We start from the raw sequence: 15,061 nt of genomic DNA on the forward strand, positions 1-15,061 counted from the left end.
GAATTTGTAAATATAATTCAAAAATAAGGCAATTTACTGAGTGACGACAAGATGATTTCATGTCAATACACATTTTTTTTAATTGCTTACCTCGCTTTTTGGAGTTTAATTTCCATGGAGCATGAGTAAGATTTTTTTATGGAAAAACACAGATTGGAGAGCAGAGAGTTGGAGCGCACCATTTTCTCATAAAATAGTCCTCGTTCAGTAAGTTTATGCCCAATGAGTCAGACACTAATAAAAGCCAAAAATTGTTATATAACTTGCAATGACAGATAGCACACCTCACAGAGCATTTTACACAGAAAACATGGTCTCTCTCTCCTCACCTCTGCGTCTGAAACAAAGGCTAAACATTGTGACGCGTCCACGTCAGCTTGCAGAGATGCGCATGTTTTTATGAACGAGGAGAGCAGCATGAGAGGCGCAAATCATCACCGGGCTGCTGTCCGACGATGATTTAAACATGTGACCGCTGTGTGGTCGCTCAGTTGCTGCTTCACCTGCTGGATTATACACAGCGGAGGTCTCTGCTCCATCACTCCGATACGGTGAACTGCTGGGAGAGGAAGATGGACACCACGGACCAAGGCGCTCAGATAGAGCCGCTGCTGCCAAAGGTAAAGAGCAATGATCTCTTGGGACAAATATTTACTTATGTAGATTAATATTTCAGTACGCCTTTTTATCCAGGCTGTCAAGCTTAATCGACGTAATGTGTTATATGAGGCAGACACAAAATGTTTAAGTCGATATCTCTCTACCTGTGGAGCTTTGAGCAGTTGTAGCTCACCTGCAGAGCTGTTAGAGAAAATGTCTCTCTAATTAAGAGGAATGACAGTATGTCAGCTTGTAATATGATATTGCATCATTAATGAAAATTTTGATTCAGTCAAGCATGATGTGAACGTTTCTGAATAGAAACAAGAACTACCAGGAGTCTTTCATGGTTCTTTTTATGTTTCAGTATGATGCTGATTTACAATATAACAAGTATTGTTGCAGTGATTAAGTGATGTCCCACTTTGTGCTATATCATATCATATATGTCAAATCCCTGATGTGACAGGGGTCCTATTAAATTCAGACAGAAGTGACCTTGTGTCATCTTATGTTGTAATGACACTGTGACATAGATTAAGCTTAAATGTATGGTGGGGTGCAGCTACAGCTGCACAAGCTAGTTCACACACAGATATCCTTACAAAAACAAGTATTTTTGGAGAAATCTGTAAATCCTGTTGATATTAAAGTCTCTCAGTGGATGTTCTCAGGGACATGTGGGCCCATTCTCATTGGTCTTTGCTGATCACTTTGGAGGACATTTGTCATAATCCATTGTTGTTTACATCGAAACAGATTTTTCCATTTAGCTGTAGGTTTTAGACTGACAGGCTTTTGGCTGAGAGTTTCTTTGCTCTGGTACGACTTTAGAGCCATGTGGCTTTGGTTTCAAAATGTACGGTCACAACCTGACCTTAAAAGTCACGGAACATTTAAGAATCTAAAAATAACATTTCAGAGTTAATCTTTATCTGATTTGGAGGAAAAATGTTTAAATGTGAAAGTGAGCGGCTGATTCCTGAAGTTTGGAACTTTCTAGATTAGACTGAATACTAACATATTATATATGTACTGTATATAATAACTGTATATATATGTATACCTGTTATACCTGTTAAACTAAAGTGATGATCTTTTATCTTTCAGATCAATTCCTCCTTTGGCTCATCAGTTGGGCGTAGAAGTTTGGTGAGTTACATTCCTTGGACTTTATGGCTTCTATCACCATGAGGATCAAAGTTAAAATTAAAAACTAGCATATAAAATGTACATTTTTGTTGCATTGAGGTAATTGATTTATCTTAGACCAAATTCTAAAGGGTGCAAGTAGAAGACAGACTCACTGGTGGAGCTGCAGAAACACGCCTTGGAGTGACAAAGTTGATTTGATGCAACATGACAAGCTTATCTATAACTTTGTTTTACATACATATAAAGAGGAAAGAGAGGAGGCGCGGTATGAATCAAGCTTTGTCTTTGATAAGATGCTGCTGGGCAGCAGCAATGATGTCACAGCTATAATCTCATGGTGGCTCTGTCGATAGATGCTCAATCACAAATTACAGTTGTTTGACACAACAGAAGGGCATCAGCGTCTATCAGGCATGGTGTGAAGCAGGGCAGCAGGAGTTCGCACCGCAGAGCTCAGCCTTTAGACTGTGTTGCTCTCTGTCTAAACTGATTATATAGCAGAGGACACAGAGGGAAAGCTCATGCATTCTGAAAGCTTGGATGCTCCTTGGCTCTTCAAATATCAGGTAGGACAAGACTTGATCTTCATCATCACTGTTGTAACATTATAGCAAATGTGCTCACTGGTTTATTGATGTAAAGGACTTCTTTGATTGAGGAAATATTCAAATTGTTATGTGGTCAGAGGGCAAGGTGTGTTTCACAGGACAGATTTGGACATTTTGTAGATAAGGACCCTTCTCTCTAAGTGTACAAAATGAGCATTAAATCCTGGCAAAAAAAAAAAGAAAAGTTAAGTGGAAGAGCTTTTTCCTGCTGACCACTACTGATCCATCTTACAGTTTGTAGATAGATGCAGATATTAAGTGAGGGCTCAAAGCTGTAGCAGCTCTGAAAAAAAAATTTGGTGCTGATGTGACCTCTTACAGGGTGTTGAAGTTTATAGCAGAGACATTTAAGGATTACAGCGCATTTTGTGCCACATGAAAGCCTGTGCAGTTAATGATATTGCTGCCACTGATGGTTCCAAAATCGCCACAGCCATCTGTAGGGATCAGATCCAAGTATGTGCCACATCCTGTGATATCACTTCAGCTGTGTGTTTTGCCAGTCCCTTAACATGATTTTGCTGGTAAATAGATGATTATTAGTGGGGTGTAGTTTTGCCTGGGGCGTAATTGGACACTATAACTTTTCTTTTGATTCCTGTTTTTCTTCAGAACCAACTTTGTCTTGAGAACTGAGTTTATGTGGTTATGTGGTAACATCCTAGCATCCCTTTGTCCAATAAACCCCTTTAAATGGCACAAAAACAGCAAACTCACCAAACAGCTTTGTGAGTCTGTTCATATTGTTTTATACAGAACCATCATTGCAGTTGCTTCAAGTGTATCTTCAGAGGGCGTAACTGATTATGGTGCACTTATTAAGGAATATGATGGTAAAATATATGAGGCATATCTATTTATCTTTTAAATAAAAAATGTAAACAGGAATGTAAGAAACCGTAAGATACTGTAATGTTAGTAATTAAAGTAGATATGAGAAAGTCAAAAAAGTCTGGACAATAGCCTGGTTGATGAAACCACCTACCGGCAAGCCACCGGGTACCCACCTGTCACTCAAAGCCGCCATGTTCATAATTATGCACAACTTAATTCACCCACCTCACAGATGTCATGAACAGGGAAATTTGCTACAGAGACCGAAACTATCACTATTGTCTTTGAAGTATCTGTTATTTATTTATCTAATTAGCATAAACCAAGATTCCATTAGTTGAAGATATAGAAATACAACAGTGCTAGTCAACCCTGTCTTCTGCATTTAACCACAAGTTCTCATCCACGTCACACCTTATTTCCTCTCTTACAACACACCTGGGAAAGGATCTTTTTGCATGTCTGATCCATCCCTGGCAATCTTCTGCAGATATGTCCAGACATCCAGCATTCATAACATCCAAGAGGGGCATCTGATGATGTGGATGGTTGTCATAAACTTTCCACCTCCTTGAGGAAAATAATTCCTCTGTGGGGGGAATAGAGAGTAAGGTGGAAGGTAAAGTGACACCATCCTGGGATGGGCTGAAATCCACTTTGTGACTGGACGAGAACGATGAAACACCACATCGTCCCATACAATTACAAAACGTTCTGGAATCTGCCTCACTTGCCCCCTTTCCTCACCTGGCACAAGACTTTCATAGAGGTCATCAAGGAATGAAAATAGGCACTCATTGTTGTATGTCCCAATTAGGAGTTAATGCATTTTTATTTATCTTACATTTTAAAAATTTCTTTTTAGATGTAGATGCAGCAGAATGTAGCAAATTGCAGTCTAATTTACAGTATTTGTTGTTGTGTTAGGTTTTGAGTGTACATTTAACAGTTTTAACAATAGTATGTAAACATGTGCAAAACAGACTAAAAATACACAGAGTTTTGGTGGTGGTTGAATTTGAGTGAGAGAACAGTTCATACATTTTTAAAGATCTGGTCATTGAATGCATATAGTGTCACAACAATAAAAAGTGATCCACAGTTTACTCCACACTGACTTCTGTTGTGCTGACTTTTTTTGAAAAAGTAAACTCAGTATTGTGAAATGCATGTTACCAACTGTAAAAAACTGGAATACTGTTTTTAGAATGTAACCATTGTATGTGAGCACAGTGCATATTGTATATGGGCTAATGTGGCTGGCGTTTTAGTAACAAATACAGCCAGTTTAATCTGAGCAGAGATGTTGATCCAAGCCCTGTATATTTGTAGACAGATTATCAACATCAGCCTTGTGGCCTGGCCAACCCATGTGGCACTGCAGCTGTGAACAGCAGTGCCCTTCATTATCATAATGCGTCAATGGTCAACTGATGGTCAAGATGGCTCAGGGAAAAGCTGATATCAAGCAAGCTTTCAGGATGAAAATACCCGCTTTAATAAGTGAATCTGTTCGTAATTTCCAGAAAACCGGGTTGGTCCTGCAGAAATCTCTCTAGCAGTAAAGGCAGTTGTATGTTTGTTTTGATTTCTTAATCCCAGCTTCCTTATTATTTTATGTATGCATTCCTTTTTTTTATCAGCTAATTGCTTAAAATGTAAAATGTAATTAAAATGTAATGCCAAGTATGAAAACTGGAGCTTTTACCCACCAAAGTTGATTGAATTTTGCCCGGGGGGTGCGCACCAATTGAAATAAAACTCTCAAGATTTTATTCCGACACTGGAAATTTGTCTGCGACAGTAAAATCGCTTGAAATGTCATTTGGTGTACGAGCAGAAAGATAGCCTATTAAAGGTGGGGTATGCGATTCTTGAGAAACCCAATATCATGACAAATACCATGATATAGAGCAAACAACACAGCAAGTAATGTAACTAATGATAGCTGGGTTGTGGGTTAGCAAACTGTTGCTACAGTTGCTGCTGCTAACAGCCAGAGAGGATGAGAAAGTTTCAAAGAGCCAGCAAACCAGCTCCAGACAGCGATACTCACAACTCTCCTGCTACTATAGCTAACATCACAACAGCAGCATATCTTGGCAAACTAGAAAGTATGCTGAATGTTCGTGGGCAAGTAATTTAATGTTACCTGACACACAAATCATGGCTGGAATGGCTGGAATAGTATTGTGTAGCTCGGTCCGAGGGAACAATGGGCAGTCCCCCGGTGTTGGTGAGTGATAGTGTTGCCGGCCTCAGGATTACAACCTGAAGACGGCTGAGAACAATGACAAGAAGTCACACATTTGAACGTGTAACTTGTTTGGACGTTTTCATCACTTCCTCACCCTTTTAAAGCTAAGCCAGAATTAGACTTCTAGTCAATGTGAGTGCAGAGCACCATCTACAGGACAAACTGTATAAAGCACATGAGCTAGACAATTATGAGATGGGAAGATCCAGTAACTTTATTTAACGAAGGTGAACATGGAATTGTCAAATAACCAACAGTTAAGTTTTTAAAGTCTTTTTACCTAACCTATGGGTTTTCAATCTAATACAGTTTCTAGTCCTGTACAATAGCAAATGTTCTATCTAGCTTAATCGTTGTCATGATTTATGTGTGTGCTAGCTAATAATATAACCTAGATGACTAGTACGAATGTAAATCACTGCAAGGCATTGCAGCATACTGTCAAGTCCTGGTTTGGCTTAAGGATATACCTAACTCTGACAGGCTATATCATTGAGTCCAGCCAGTTATAATCAGACCTGGACCGGCCCTGTTTGGTCATGAATCATGATGTAGCTATTTTGGACCAAACAGGCGCTTGAATTGAGCTATATGCAGCTGCTGCACAGAGCCATGATCTGTTTGACCAATAACAAGGAAAATGAATATGCACATTTAGATAAAAAACATTATTCAACATCACGTAATGTGTTTTTTTTTATTTTGTGGAAGCGTTTTTCAGTCAAAGGTGAAACAACACAGATATGACTGGTTATAGTGGGACTTGCCATGCCCGCCACATCAACTTTAGAAGTGGCACCGAAGTTTGGCACCAATGCAACATTTGAATGCTGTCACTATGATGTAATGACCCTTCCTTCTTTTATTCACCTTATTTTCAACGGAAATACGGACACAGCCAGTTGAAGTTTTTTTGTGCGAGACTTCCAGTCAGGCACTTCTGGTTATTGGCTAGCTAACACAACAACTCTTTGGACCACTTTTTCTTTGAGGAAAACCGGAATATTTTGTGCAGTTAAGGGTTGCCATAATAACTGGTACAAACAAAAGGTTTACTTGGAGCAGAAGTGTTTTCAATAACCCTGTACCAGATAAGTGGCTAGGCTAACCTACTGAAGCCCCAATGAAAACTCCAAGGCAACGTCTTGTCAAGAGATTAGCAGCTGCAGTTTGAATGGCTGCACTAGCTAATGCTAACTCTTGATAGTACCGTAAAACTTAAGTTAAAAGCTGAGCAGCAATTAAAGTCATTTTACTAGTCATGTGTGGCTACACATTTTGTCAAATAATTCAGGTCTCAATTAGACACTGGGTCTGGTTTTTATAGAAGACCTTTGCATGTATAAAACCTCTTAAAGCCCACTGGGTTGCCTGCTTGAGCTAGTTCAATCGTGCATATAAAAATGTAAATGTTTAAACTTTTGTCAATATGGACATGCTAACGCTACAAATAGTTAGATTGGTTAGATTCTCCAAAATTCAATCGTTCAGTTCATTTTTACAGAAACCATGAGCACTAAAGTACAATTCATTCAGATTTACAAGAGAAGTAAACAAGAGAGACGAAAAAAAAGTGGTGACTCCCTAACATTACCTTTGAAGCAGCCATAAACTTCGATTATGTGTCCATTTCACGATTACTTATATTCCTTTAGTCTGTAAGGGTCCACGGATCTAAATAATCAAAACTTTTTTTTTCAAAAAAATAATCCAAGTTGTAGATGTTGTCATGTGAAGTCCATTGCTCACTTGCCTGCTAACTTTGTTCGTCAAACTAAGACCGCACTTTAATTGACAAGCAATATTTCATGCACTTTGTTGTTGGTTATGCTTGTTTTCGTTACTTTGCTGGCTACAAAATAAAATTGTCCGCACCTTTCTCTAATTGCAAATGAAGGTTGAAATAACTATGGTAACCTTAGGCTTTCATCTTTTCTACTGGTATTTTGATACAGGGCTCTCTCTCTCTCTCATATGTTATATGAGGGTGTGGCACCAACCTTCCATTTCGATTTTTTATTGATTTTTGGATGTGCTCCCACAACATTGTTAAATAAGCTAGTTAAGCCAACATTAGTTAGCTCAGGGAAACAATCAAATGGAAGTGAGGCACAAAAAGCAGATGTTCGCCCAACTGTTTACTTTCGCATTCGAAAATGTGAATAGTTTTCTTGTGAGATTCCAGGAAATCACTGTGGCCACCAAAAAATAGTCCCACACATAATTCCCATAAAACTACAGATTGTTGTTTTTATACTTCAGCTTTGTACTGCTTAAACTGACAAGAAATAGCATGTTAATTAGTTGCGGATATGACGAGGTATCAATCTTCTCATCAAACTCTAGTAATAGAAAACCACATATATTTACACAAAGGCCCACCCTTTACCAATGCAATATTGTTTTATTTGTTAAATTTAGTATACACTTACTTAATGTATCACAGAATTTTATTTTGTGTTCCACATAACACTGAAACTCTTCTTGTAATGATTTGCTTTTGATTTGTAGAGTGAACACAAATTATTAATTTTACTGAACAAGAAAAATTACTACCAAACTACCAAAATTATTGTCAAGGGCACAGTGTATGTGTTAATCATTAAAGTTCTCCTCCAGACCAGTTTTAGGATATATAGAAAATACTCTGCATTACCCCATATCATGACATCCATTCATGTGATACGTTTTCAGTTAAAAATTACTCCATGAATATCTGTTATAAGAATATATTTTAACAAACTAACAAGTAGCTCTCATGTAACATACATATTGTGCACGAACTAACATCAGTATTAAGCTCCGCACTATTTGCAGAAAGCGGCCATGAGCAAATCTTGTGGCACCCTCCTCAAGCAAGCCTGTGTGAACCTTGGGTGTACCATAAAAGGGATAGATGGGGGCAGACAGAGACACACAGTTAGTCAGACAGTCAGATAGAGAGATAGACAGATGGACGGACAGACAAATATAATTTCAACATTAGACTCTTGAGTTGTGAGCATTTAAGCCTTTCCAGTAAATTACTCAGTGTATTAAAACTGCAGTAGTCAGTCTGAACGTACACAATGCAAACCTTCTGCATCTCTTTCTGCTGCTTGTATCACTTCACTAAGACCCTCCCACCAAAATATTCAATTCAAATTACTTACATGGCACAGAAGAACACTTTACAGTGGGCTCTCGGATCTTGACCAATCTAAATGTGACAATAAATGGAGGAAGGGGAAGGGGAACAAGAAACAAAAGATGAAATGAGTTAACAGAGTATGTGTGGAGACATTTTTTTTCTTCCACAGGTAAATGATGTATTATTAAAGTTCACACCAACTAGACAATACACATTCAGAGTCTATATTGATAATATATTTTTTGTAGGTACTGGACAGTGGTATTAGGTCTTTTACTTATGTAAAAGTAGCAATACCTGTAGGTAAAATCTGTGTTCAAAATCTTATGTTAAAGTACAGAAGTATTAGCAGCTAAATATACTAAAGTATATAAAGTAAAAGTACTCAACTGGCAGAAGAATGACCTCTGTCAGTGTGAAATTATATTACAAGATTATTATTATGGATGCATCATTGTGTATACAGCATTTTATGTTGTGGCAGGTTAAAGAAAAGCCATTTTAAACTACTTTATGTACTATGTATTCAGATAATATGTTGCATTCTAGAAGAGAGTTAAAGTTTCACTTAAAAGTGAACACAAATATTTTAACCACTTGTGCAAAAATAGTAGAAAGTATCTAACACAAATAAGAAAATAATATACAAAATCACTTAAGTGTTTTTCCCTTATTACTCTGGACCTTATCCAAAAAGTTTAATTTTCAATCCATTTTCCACGAATTTCCCTTTAAATTCACTTTGGAAAATAACCTTTCACTTGCTTATACCACACTCTCACTGCAACTGAAATAAAAAAATTATGTGCTTTAAGAACAAAAAACAGTACAGGCCTAAGTTGCTAACGGCCTAAAACAAATGGCAGCTTCACCTGCTTGTGCAAACTACAAAAAAACCCCACATGCAATATTAGTTTGTGCTCACCAGTCCATAGGATGTTACCTGAAGCATGGAGGGAAAGATAGAGAACAGGCAGGGATGGTGGGGGGTGACTGTGAGTAGATTTCAGACTGGATGCTGGGTCTAACATGATGCTCAGACTGGCAGTGACAGTTAACCATATCATAACTACCAGTATGATATAGTATATAAAGCCCATATACTATATCATACTGGTAGTTTTAGCTTTAGGTCTTAGCTAACAGAAAACACACAACCACTGTACAGTAATATGGGCCGCTACCACACTGAGAGCTATTCTAATGTTGCATGCTAATGTGCTAATCGCGATTAGCATGCTAGGGCGCTAATCACTATTAGCATCATAACTTTTACAAACTGCATCGAATTGGTACAGTATTAAAAATACACATGTGTATTTACCTTCTGTATGCTGCATTAAGTAAATTAAAAAAATAGAATAAATGTTATTTATCCCACAGACCCATTTCTTCTGTTATTTACAAATTCTAAATTTCATGAGTAGCAGATATCCCCAGTTCCCCAATTTACAAGATGAAACAACTTCAGATAGAATTCTCATAACATAAATGTGCACAACAGAGCAGTAATTAAAGTGATATATAATATATTATTGACTTTGCATTCTCCCTTTCTTTCCACTATCAGAGCCCAGTGGGAAGATGATTTGGCATGTAAAATAGCACATCACAATTGGCAGTCCATTCTTCAAAGAGTGCATTCTTCCTCAATTTGTGCTAGGCATGGGCTCCTACAATTCAACATCTTACACTGCCTTCATCTATCCAAGGAAAAGTTGGCTAAGATTTATCCAGGGGCAGATCCCATATGCAACAGATGTAGGACAGTAACAGGGTCCCTCATTCATATTTTTGGACTTTGTCCAAATCTTCAGAATTATTGGACATCTATCTTTGATGTATTTATTTTTGGAGTCAAATTTACCCCTTCCCCTTTGATTGCAATTTTCGGAATAATACCAGAGGAGACACTCCTTTCCAGACATTACTTAAATACTATTGCTTTTTCTTCCTTAATTGCTAGACGTCTTATACTGAAGTGGAAGCAGGAGGCCTCTCCCACACATGTCCAGTGGGCTGGAGAACTTATGAGGTTTTTACACATGGAGAAAAAAAGTGTAGTACTCTGGGTGGCTCTACAGGTAAATTGTATAAGACATGGAAACCATTTCTGACATATATGAAAACGCTAAAACTGTGTACTCTTCCATAAATGATTCTCATTAAACCAAAGTACAATTTAGATTGGTTATAGACACCTGTGACTAATATATACGTCTATTTGTTGGTATGAATGTAGGCCTATGGGTTTTTATGTTTACATCTATTTTGCTGTTTGTTTATGTACTTTATGTATGTTTAATATATATATATATTGTTTATGTATGTTTAAAAAAGTTTATGTATGTTTAAGAAAACAAAAAATATTGTTTATGTACTTTTAAAATATATATATATATTATTAATCAGTTATTATTATTTTATCTATACTGTGATTTATGTAATATTACTACTTTTCTTTTTTATTTTAGTTTGTACAATTTGTCTTTTTGTTTTTCTGGGGGGCATAAAAATAGATTTTGTATTTTGGTATTTCACACTGAATATATTACAAAGTTGTTGTGTTGTTAAAAAAAAGGAAAATAAAAAAAAACAAAAAACTTTTTAATTCAGCGGACAGAGTATAATATCATCGAGATGACTATAAAAGTCTTTGAGGATTCTGGAAATACCATCAGAACTGAAGCAAGTGTTTATAAACGACTTTCTGTGTTTTTCAAAGATCAATACCTCTGTTCCCCAAATGTATGCTAATACATGAGTGGCACAAACTGGGGCTAGTACATACCAAGTTAAAGAGCTAACATCTTCTCAGGTTTACCTCATCATTTTCTGCTTTTTCCCCTCTGCACCATGACAGCACATTGTTTTCACAGGTAGTGAGTGGGCTGTTGGTTTTATTCCTATACAGACTGAAGAAGAACAGTGGTGGTCTGGTGCCTTCATTGGCATGCCTGTTCACTGTTTGAGGCTATATAATTTAGCTGTGAATGTTCAGATTCAGAATCCATCTGTGTAATGTTGAAAAGCTCAAAAAACTTTAATGAATCACATAGAGCTTTTTATAAAAGAGGCAAAAGCAGGTGTTAAGTTTTTGTCCTGTTAAATGAAAAATAATGATTTCAGCTCCCTCTTACCACCTACTCCCTCTCATCTTCTTTCACTAGTGTTACATAAGCAGGCCAACATTCACACTACAGAATGCTAGTTCTCTCAGCGATCTGACTCTAATCAAGGAGATCCATGCACTCTAAGCCATCTCTTGCCACGACAATGACTATATATGTCCTGTTGCATGTTGTGGTTAACTGCTTATTAGGCAAACTTTTGACACGTGTCCAGTGATTATGCCATCAGCCTGGCGGTTCTGTAGGACAGGAGGGGAAATCTCTTATGCTCAAACGGCCTTAACCACATTTTTAGCGGTCATTCAGAATTCCCTCTTGTAATCTGACAAAAGCTCTTCTCTGAGGATTATGTTCTTTTCGCAGTGCTTGTTTTCTGTCACTTCTGTATTTCAATATCTGTTTGTGAGAAATGCAATTTGGATAACCTCCACATGGACCAGTCTTGTAACTTTCACGCCTGTTGCAATGAGAATTAGTAACAAAATATCAAAGCTGATAATCATAAAACTTTCATTTATTTGGAATATAGCATGATAAATTGTTTTATCTCTCTCCACCAATTAAGAACAAGTGTAATTTTAACTGGATAAGTGTGGGTGGTAGAAGAAATCAGTGATTCAAATTTATAAAACAACAAAATTTAAAAAAAAGCCAGTTAGGGAGAATACAAACTTAATTTATCTAACATTTTGCAAATTAAGTCAAGCAGTGATCTACCTTTTGAGCTCGGGTGGCACTGACAAAATAGCACAGGTCACTGCAAAGGAAGCACCTTGAACAGAAGTTAAACTTGAATTAAAAGTGGGTAATTTATTGTTCCTATTATGAAAAGCTTTCTGTGACTAAGATGATACTCTTTCCTCTTCAAGATGAGACGTGCAATTATTTTCCATGGCAGCTGCGCTATCCGGTTGGATAATGTGTTTCTTCATAATGCCCTCGACTGTGAGGCAACACCAAGTCAACAAACATTTTATTTCATGCTATGTTCAGGATACGTTAGTATACTGGAAGATATGTTGTTTCATGTTCCAGCTTCTGATGTGTTGTAAAGATATTGTATGACTGTGATCTTGATAATGTTTATAATGTTGAATATAATATAGTGTGTGTGTGTTCGTCTGTTTGCCCCCATGTGTCCAACAGAGGAATGATGACGAGGCTGTGGTGGACAGAGGAGGAACACGGTCTCAACAGGGAACTAACTTTGGGCAGGAAGATCTTGAAGGTACCTGGACACACACTGAATGCATCTGGAATACAAAAAGCTTCAAGCAGTGAAAGGCTGCTGCAGCTGAGTCCGCCTACTCTGTCCTTACAACTGCTGCTTTCCTCTTGACAGTGTTTCATAGTTAAAAGACAAGAGCAGAGTGGGAGGTAGAAACTGTGGGTGAGCTGAGTTCGCTGCAGTAATTTCATAACCACTGACAAACATGGGCAATCAAAGCAAAAATACAAACAGTACAATTTAGTAAGTTGGGTAACTAAAGGACAGCTGCTGTCCCCATCTGCATCTGCAGACACAGAGAACAATATACAGCTTTTCACTGAAATTAAAGCTACTGAGATGCTGTAAAACATGAGAATCCTTTTGAGACGTGTGAACAGTTGTAAAAAAGATTATACTGAGTGTGGCATTTCTTTAAAGAATGCAGCTATATCAAACCCAAGTTGAATTTACCTAATACATAAATAAAAAAAGGCTCAACAGGTGTCAATAAGTAATGCACTGCTTTTTAAATGACAATTTTCAGACAACATCACATACACAGTGCATGGGTAATGGCATGTTTTGGTTTTAAACTTAAAAAAAGATGAAGCAATAATTATGTTTGCTTAAAGAAGACTTTAATTAATTACTTGTGTTATACATATACCTAGCATTTTGGCATAGCTGTACCAGTCTTTCTGGAGAGCACTGTACGGTATGTGCTGTTTGGGGTTGTCTTCTTGTCATACTGCAGTGAGCTGAGTGGGCTGACTTACGAGCGCAAACACAAACTCATGCTGTCTCATACCTGCACAAACACAAAGATGGACACACACACACACACACACACACACACACACACACACACACACACACACACACACACACACACACACACACACACACACACACACACACAGTTGTGCAAAGCATTTAAAAGGTAAAAAGAATGGATACACATTAAAAACCAGGCAACTTCACACAGCCATGAGTATATGCACAGTAATTTACAAGCAAGAACATTAGATACTAACATAAATCCCCCATTATTAGATAATTGCATCATTACAATTTACACATCATGTATTTGAACTGTAAATTAACACTTTCCTTGTCACAGCCATATCCACTCACATCATGCAATATGCTTTCATGTGTTGCCTACATGAAAAGGATACTATATATAGATACTATAACATACTATATACACTATAATCTCACTATATTACACTGTCATTTCATGGCATACAAATCATCACGTGTTTGTTTATATATCAGATCACTCATCCCCAGTACACTGCTAATTTGTCATACTTATGCCCCTGCAGACCAAAACCACTATTTAGATGTGTTTATTTTTTACAGTTGGTTTAGTTCAGAGCTTATTTGAACACACATTGATTCATGTATTAATTGATTGTATGAAGTCTACACATTACATAATAGTCAAACATTTATTTGCATGGACCCAAAAGAGATAATGATTTGTCTTATTTTATATCATACATAACTGGGGACAAGATGATTATTTATGATAGTATTAATACAGAGTATTAAAGAGAACTTTTTCATGAAGGTGGTACAGTGGATTATTGTGGGTTGTTACTCTTTCAGTTGATTCTTTTTAGAAATGAACTAGCCAATATTAAGTATCTTCTCACTAAATCTTTCAGCATAGGTGCAAAAGGTGCTGAAAAATAAAATCCTTTTATCAGCAAGAATCATCTTTTCCAACAACAGTTTCTTTGTTGTTTTCTCGATAAACAGAACCAAATGTCACTACTAGAAAACCCTTCAATAACCTTATTTTTATGTTGGCAAGGCAATTCTGATAATGTTTCATTGTATAGCGATAATGGGTGGTATTAACTTGATGCTCAATGTGGCATGGTACATTATATGGCAGCAGTAAGCATTTTATTATAACATATTATCTGTTTGAGCAATCATCACAGTACAAACACTCAGGATGTACCCATGATAAATAATATAAAGCTTAATGGAGTAAGACAAAGAAGTAGTGCTAAACCATGATCAGTGAAATAATAATGATTATCTGTAAAGCTCCTGAAAGCGTGCACACACACACACAGACACGTTGCAGATGATCCTCCTCTTACCGCTATGGGATGTGTC

The 15,061-nt window shown here is 37.1% G+C and overlaps 1 protein-coding gene across 2 annotated transcripts in view; it reads left to right on the forward strand.

Moving 5' to 3' along the window:
• The first annotated feature begins 301 nt into the window (after nt 1–301).
• The window catches only part of slc4a10b (solute carrier family 4 member 10b), a 30,923-nt gene continuing 16,163 nt past the window's right edge, over nt 302–15,061 (forward strand). Inside the window, exons 1-3 of one of the 2 annotated variants that reach the window (XM_044217572.1) lie at nt 302–620; nt 1,711–1,752; nt 12,862–12,943. In XM_044217572.1, the coding sequence (XP_044073507.1) occupies nt 573–620; nt 1,711–1,752; nt 12,862–12,943 (172 nt within the window). In that variant the 5' untranslated portion in view covers nt 302–572. Of the gene's footprint in view, nt 621–1,710; nt 1,753–2,184; nt 2,322–12,861; nt 12,944–15,061 lie in introns of those variants that run through there. The other variant, XM_044217573.1, reaches the window with a different exon arrangement.

Source organism: Siniperca chuatsi, linkage group LG12, assembly GCF_020085105.1.
Source record: "Siniperca chuatsi isolate FFG_IHB_CAS linkage group LG12, ASM2008510v1, whole genome shotgun sequence".
Taxonomy (NCBI): Eukaryota; Metazoa; Chordata; class Actinopteri; order Centrarchiformes; family Sinipercidae; genus Siniperca; species Siniperca chuatsi.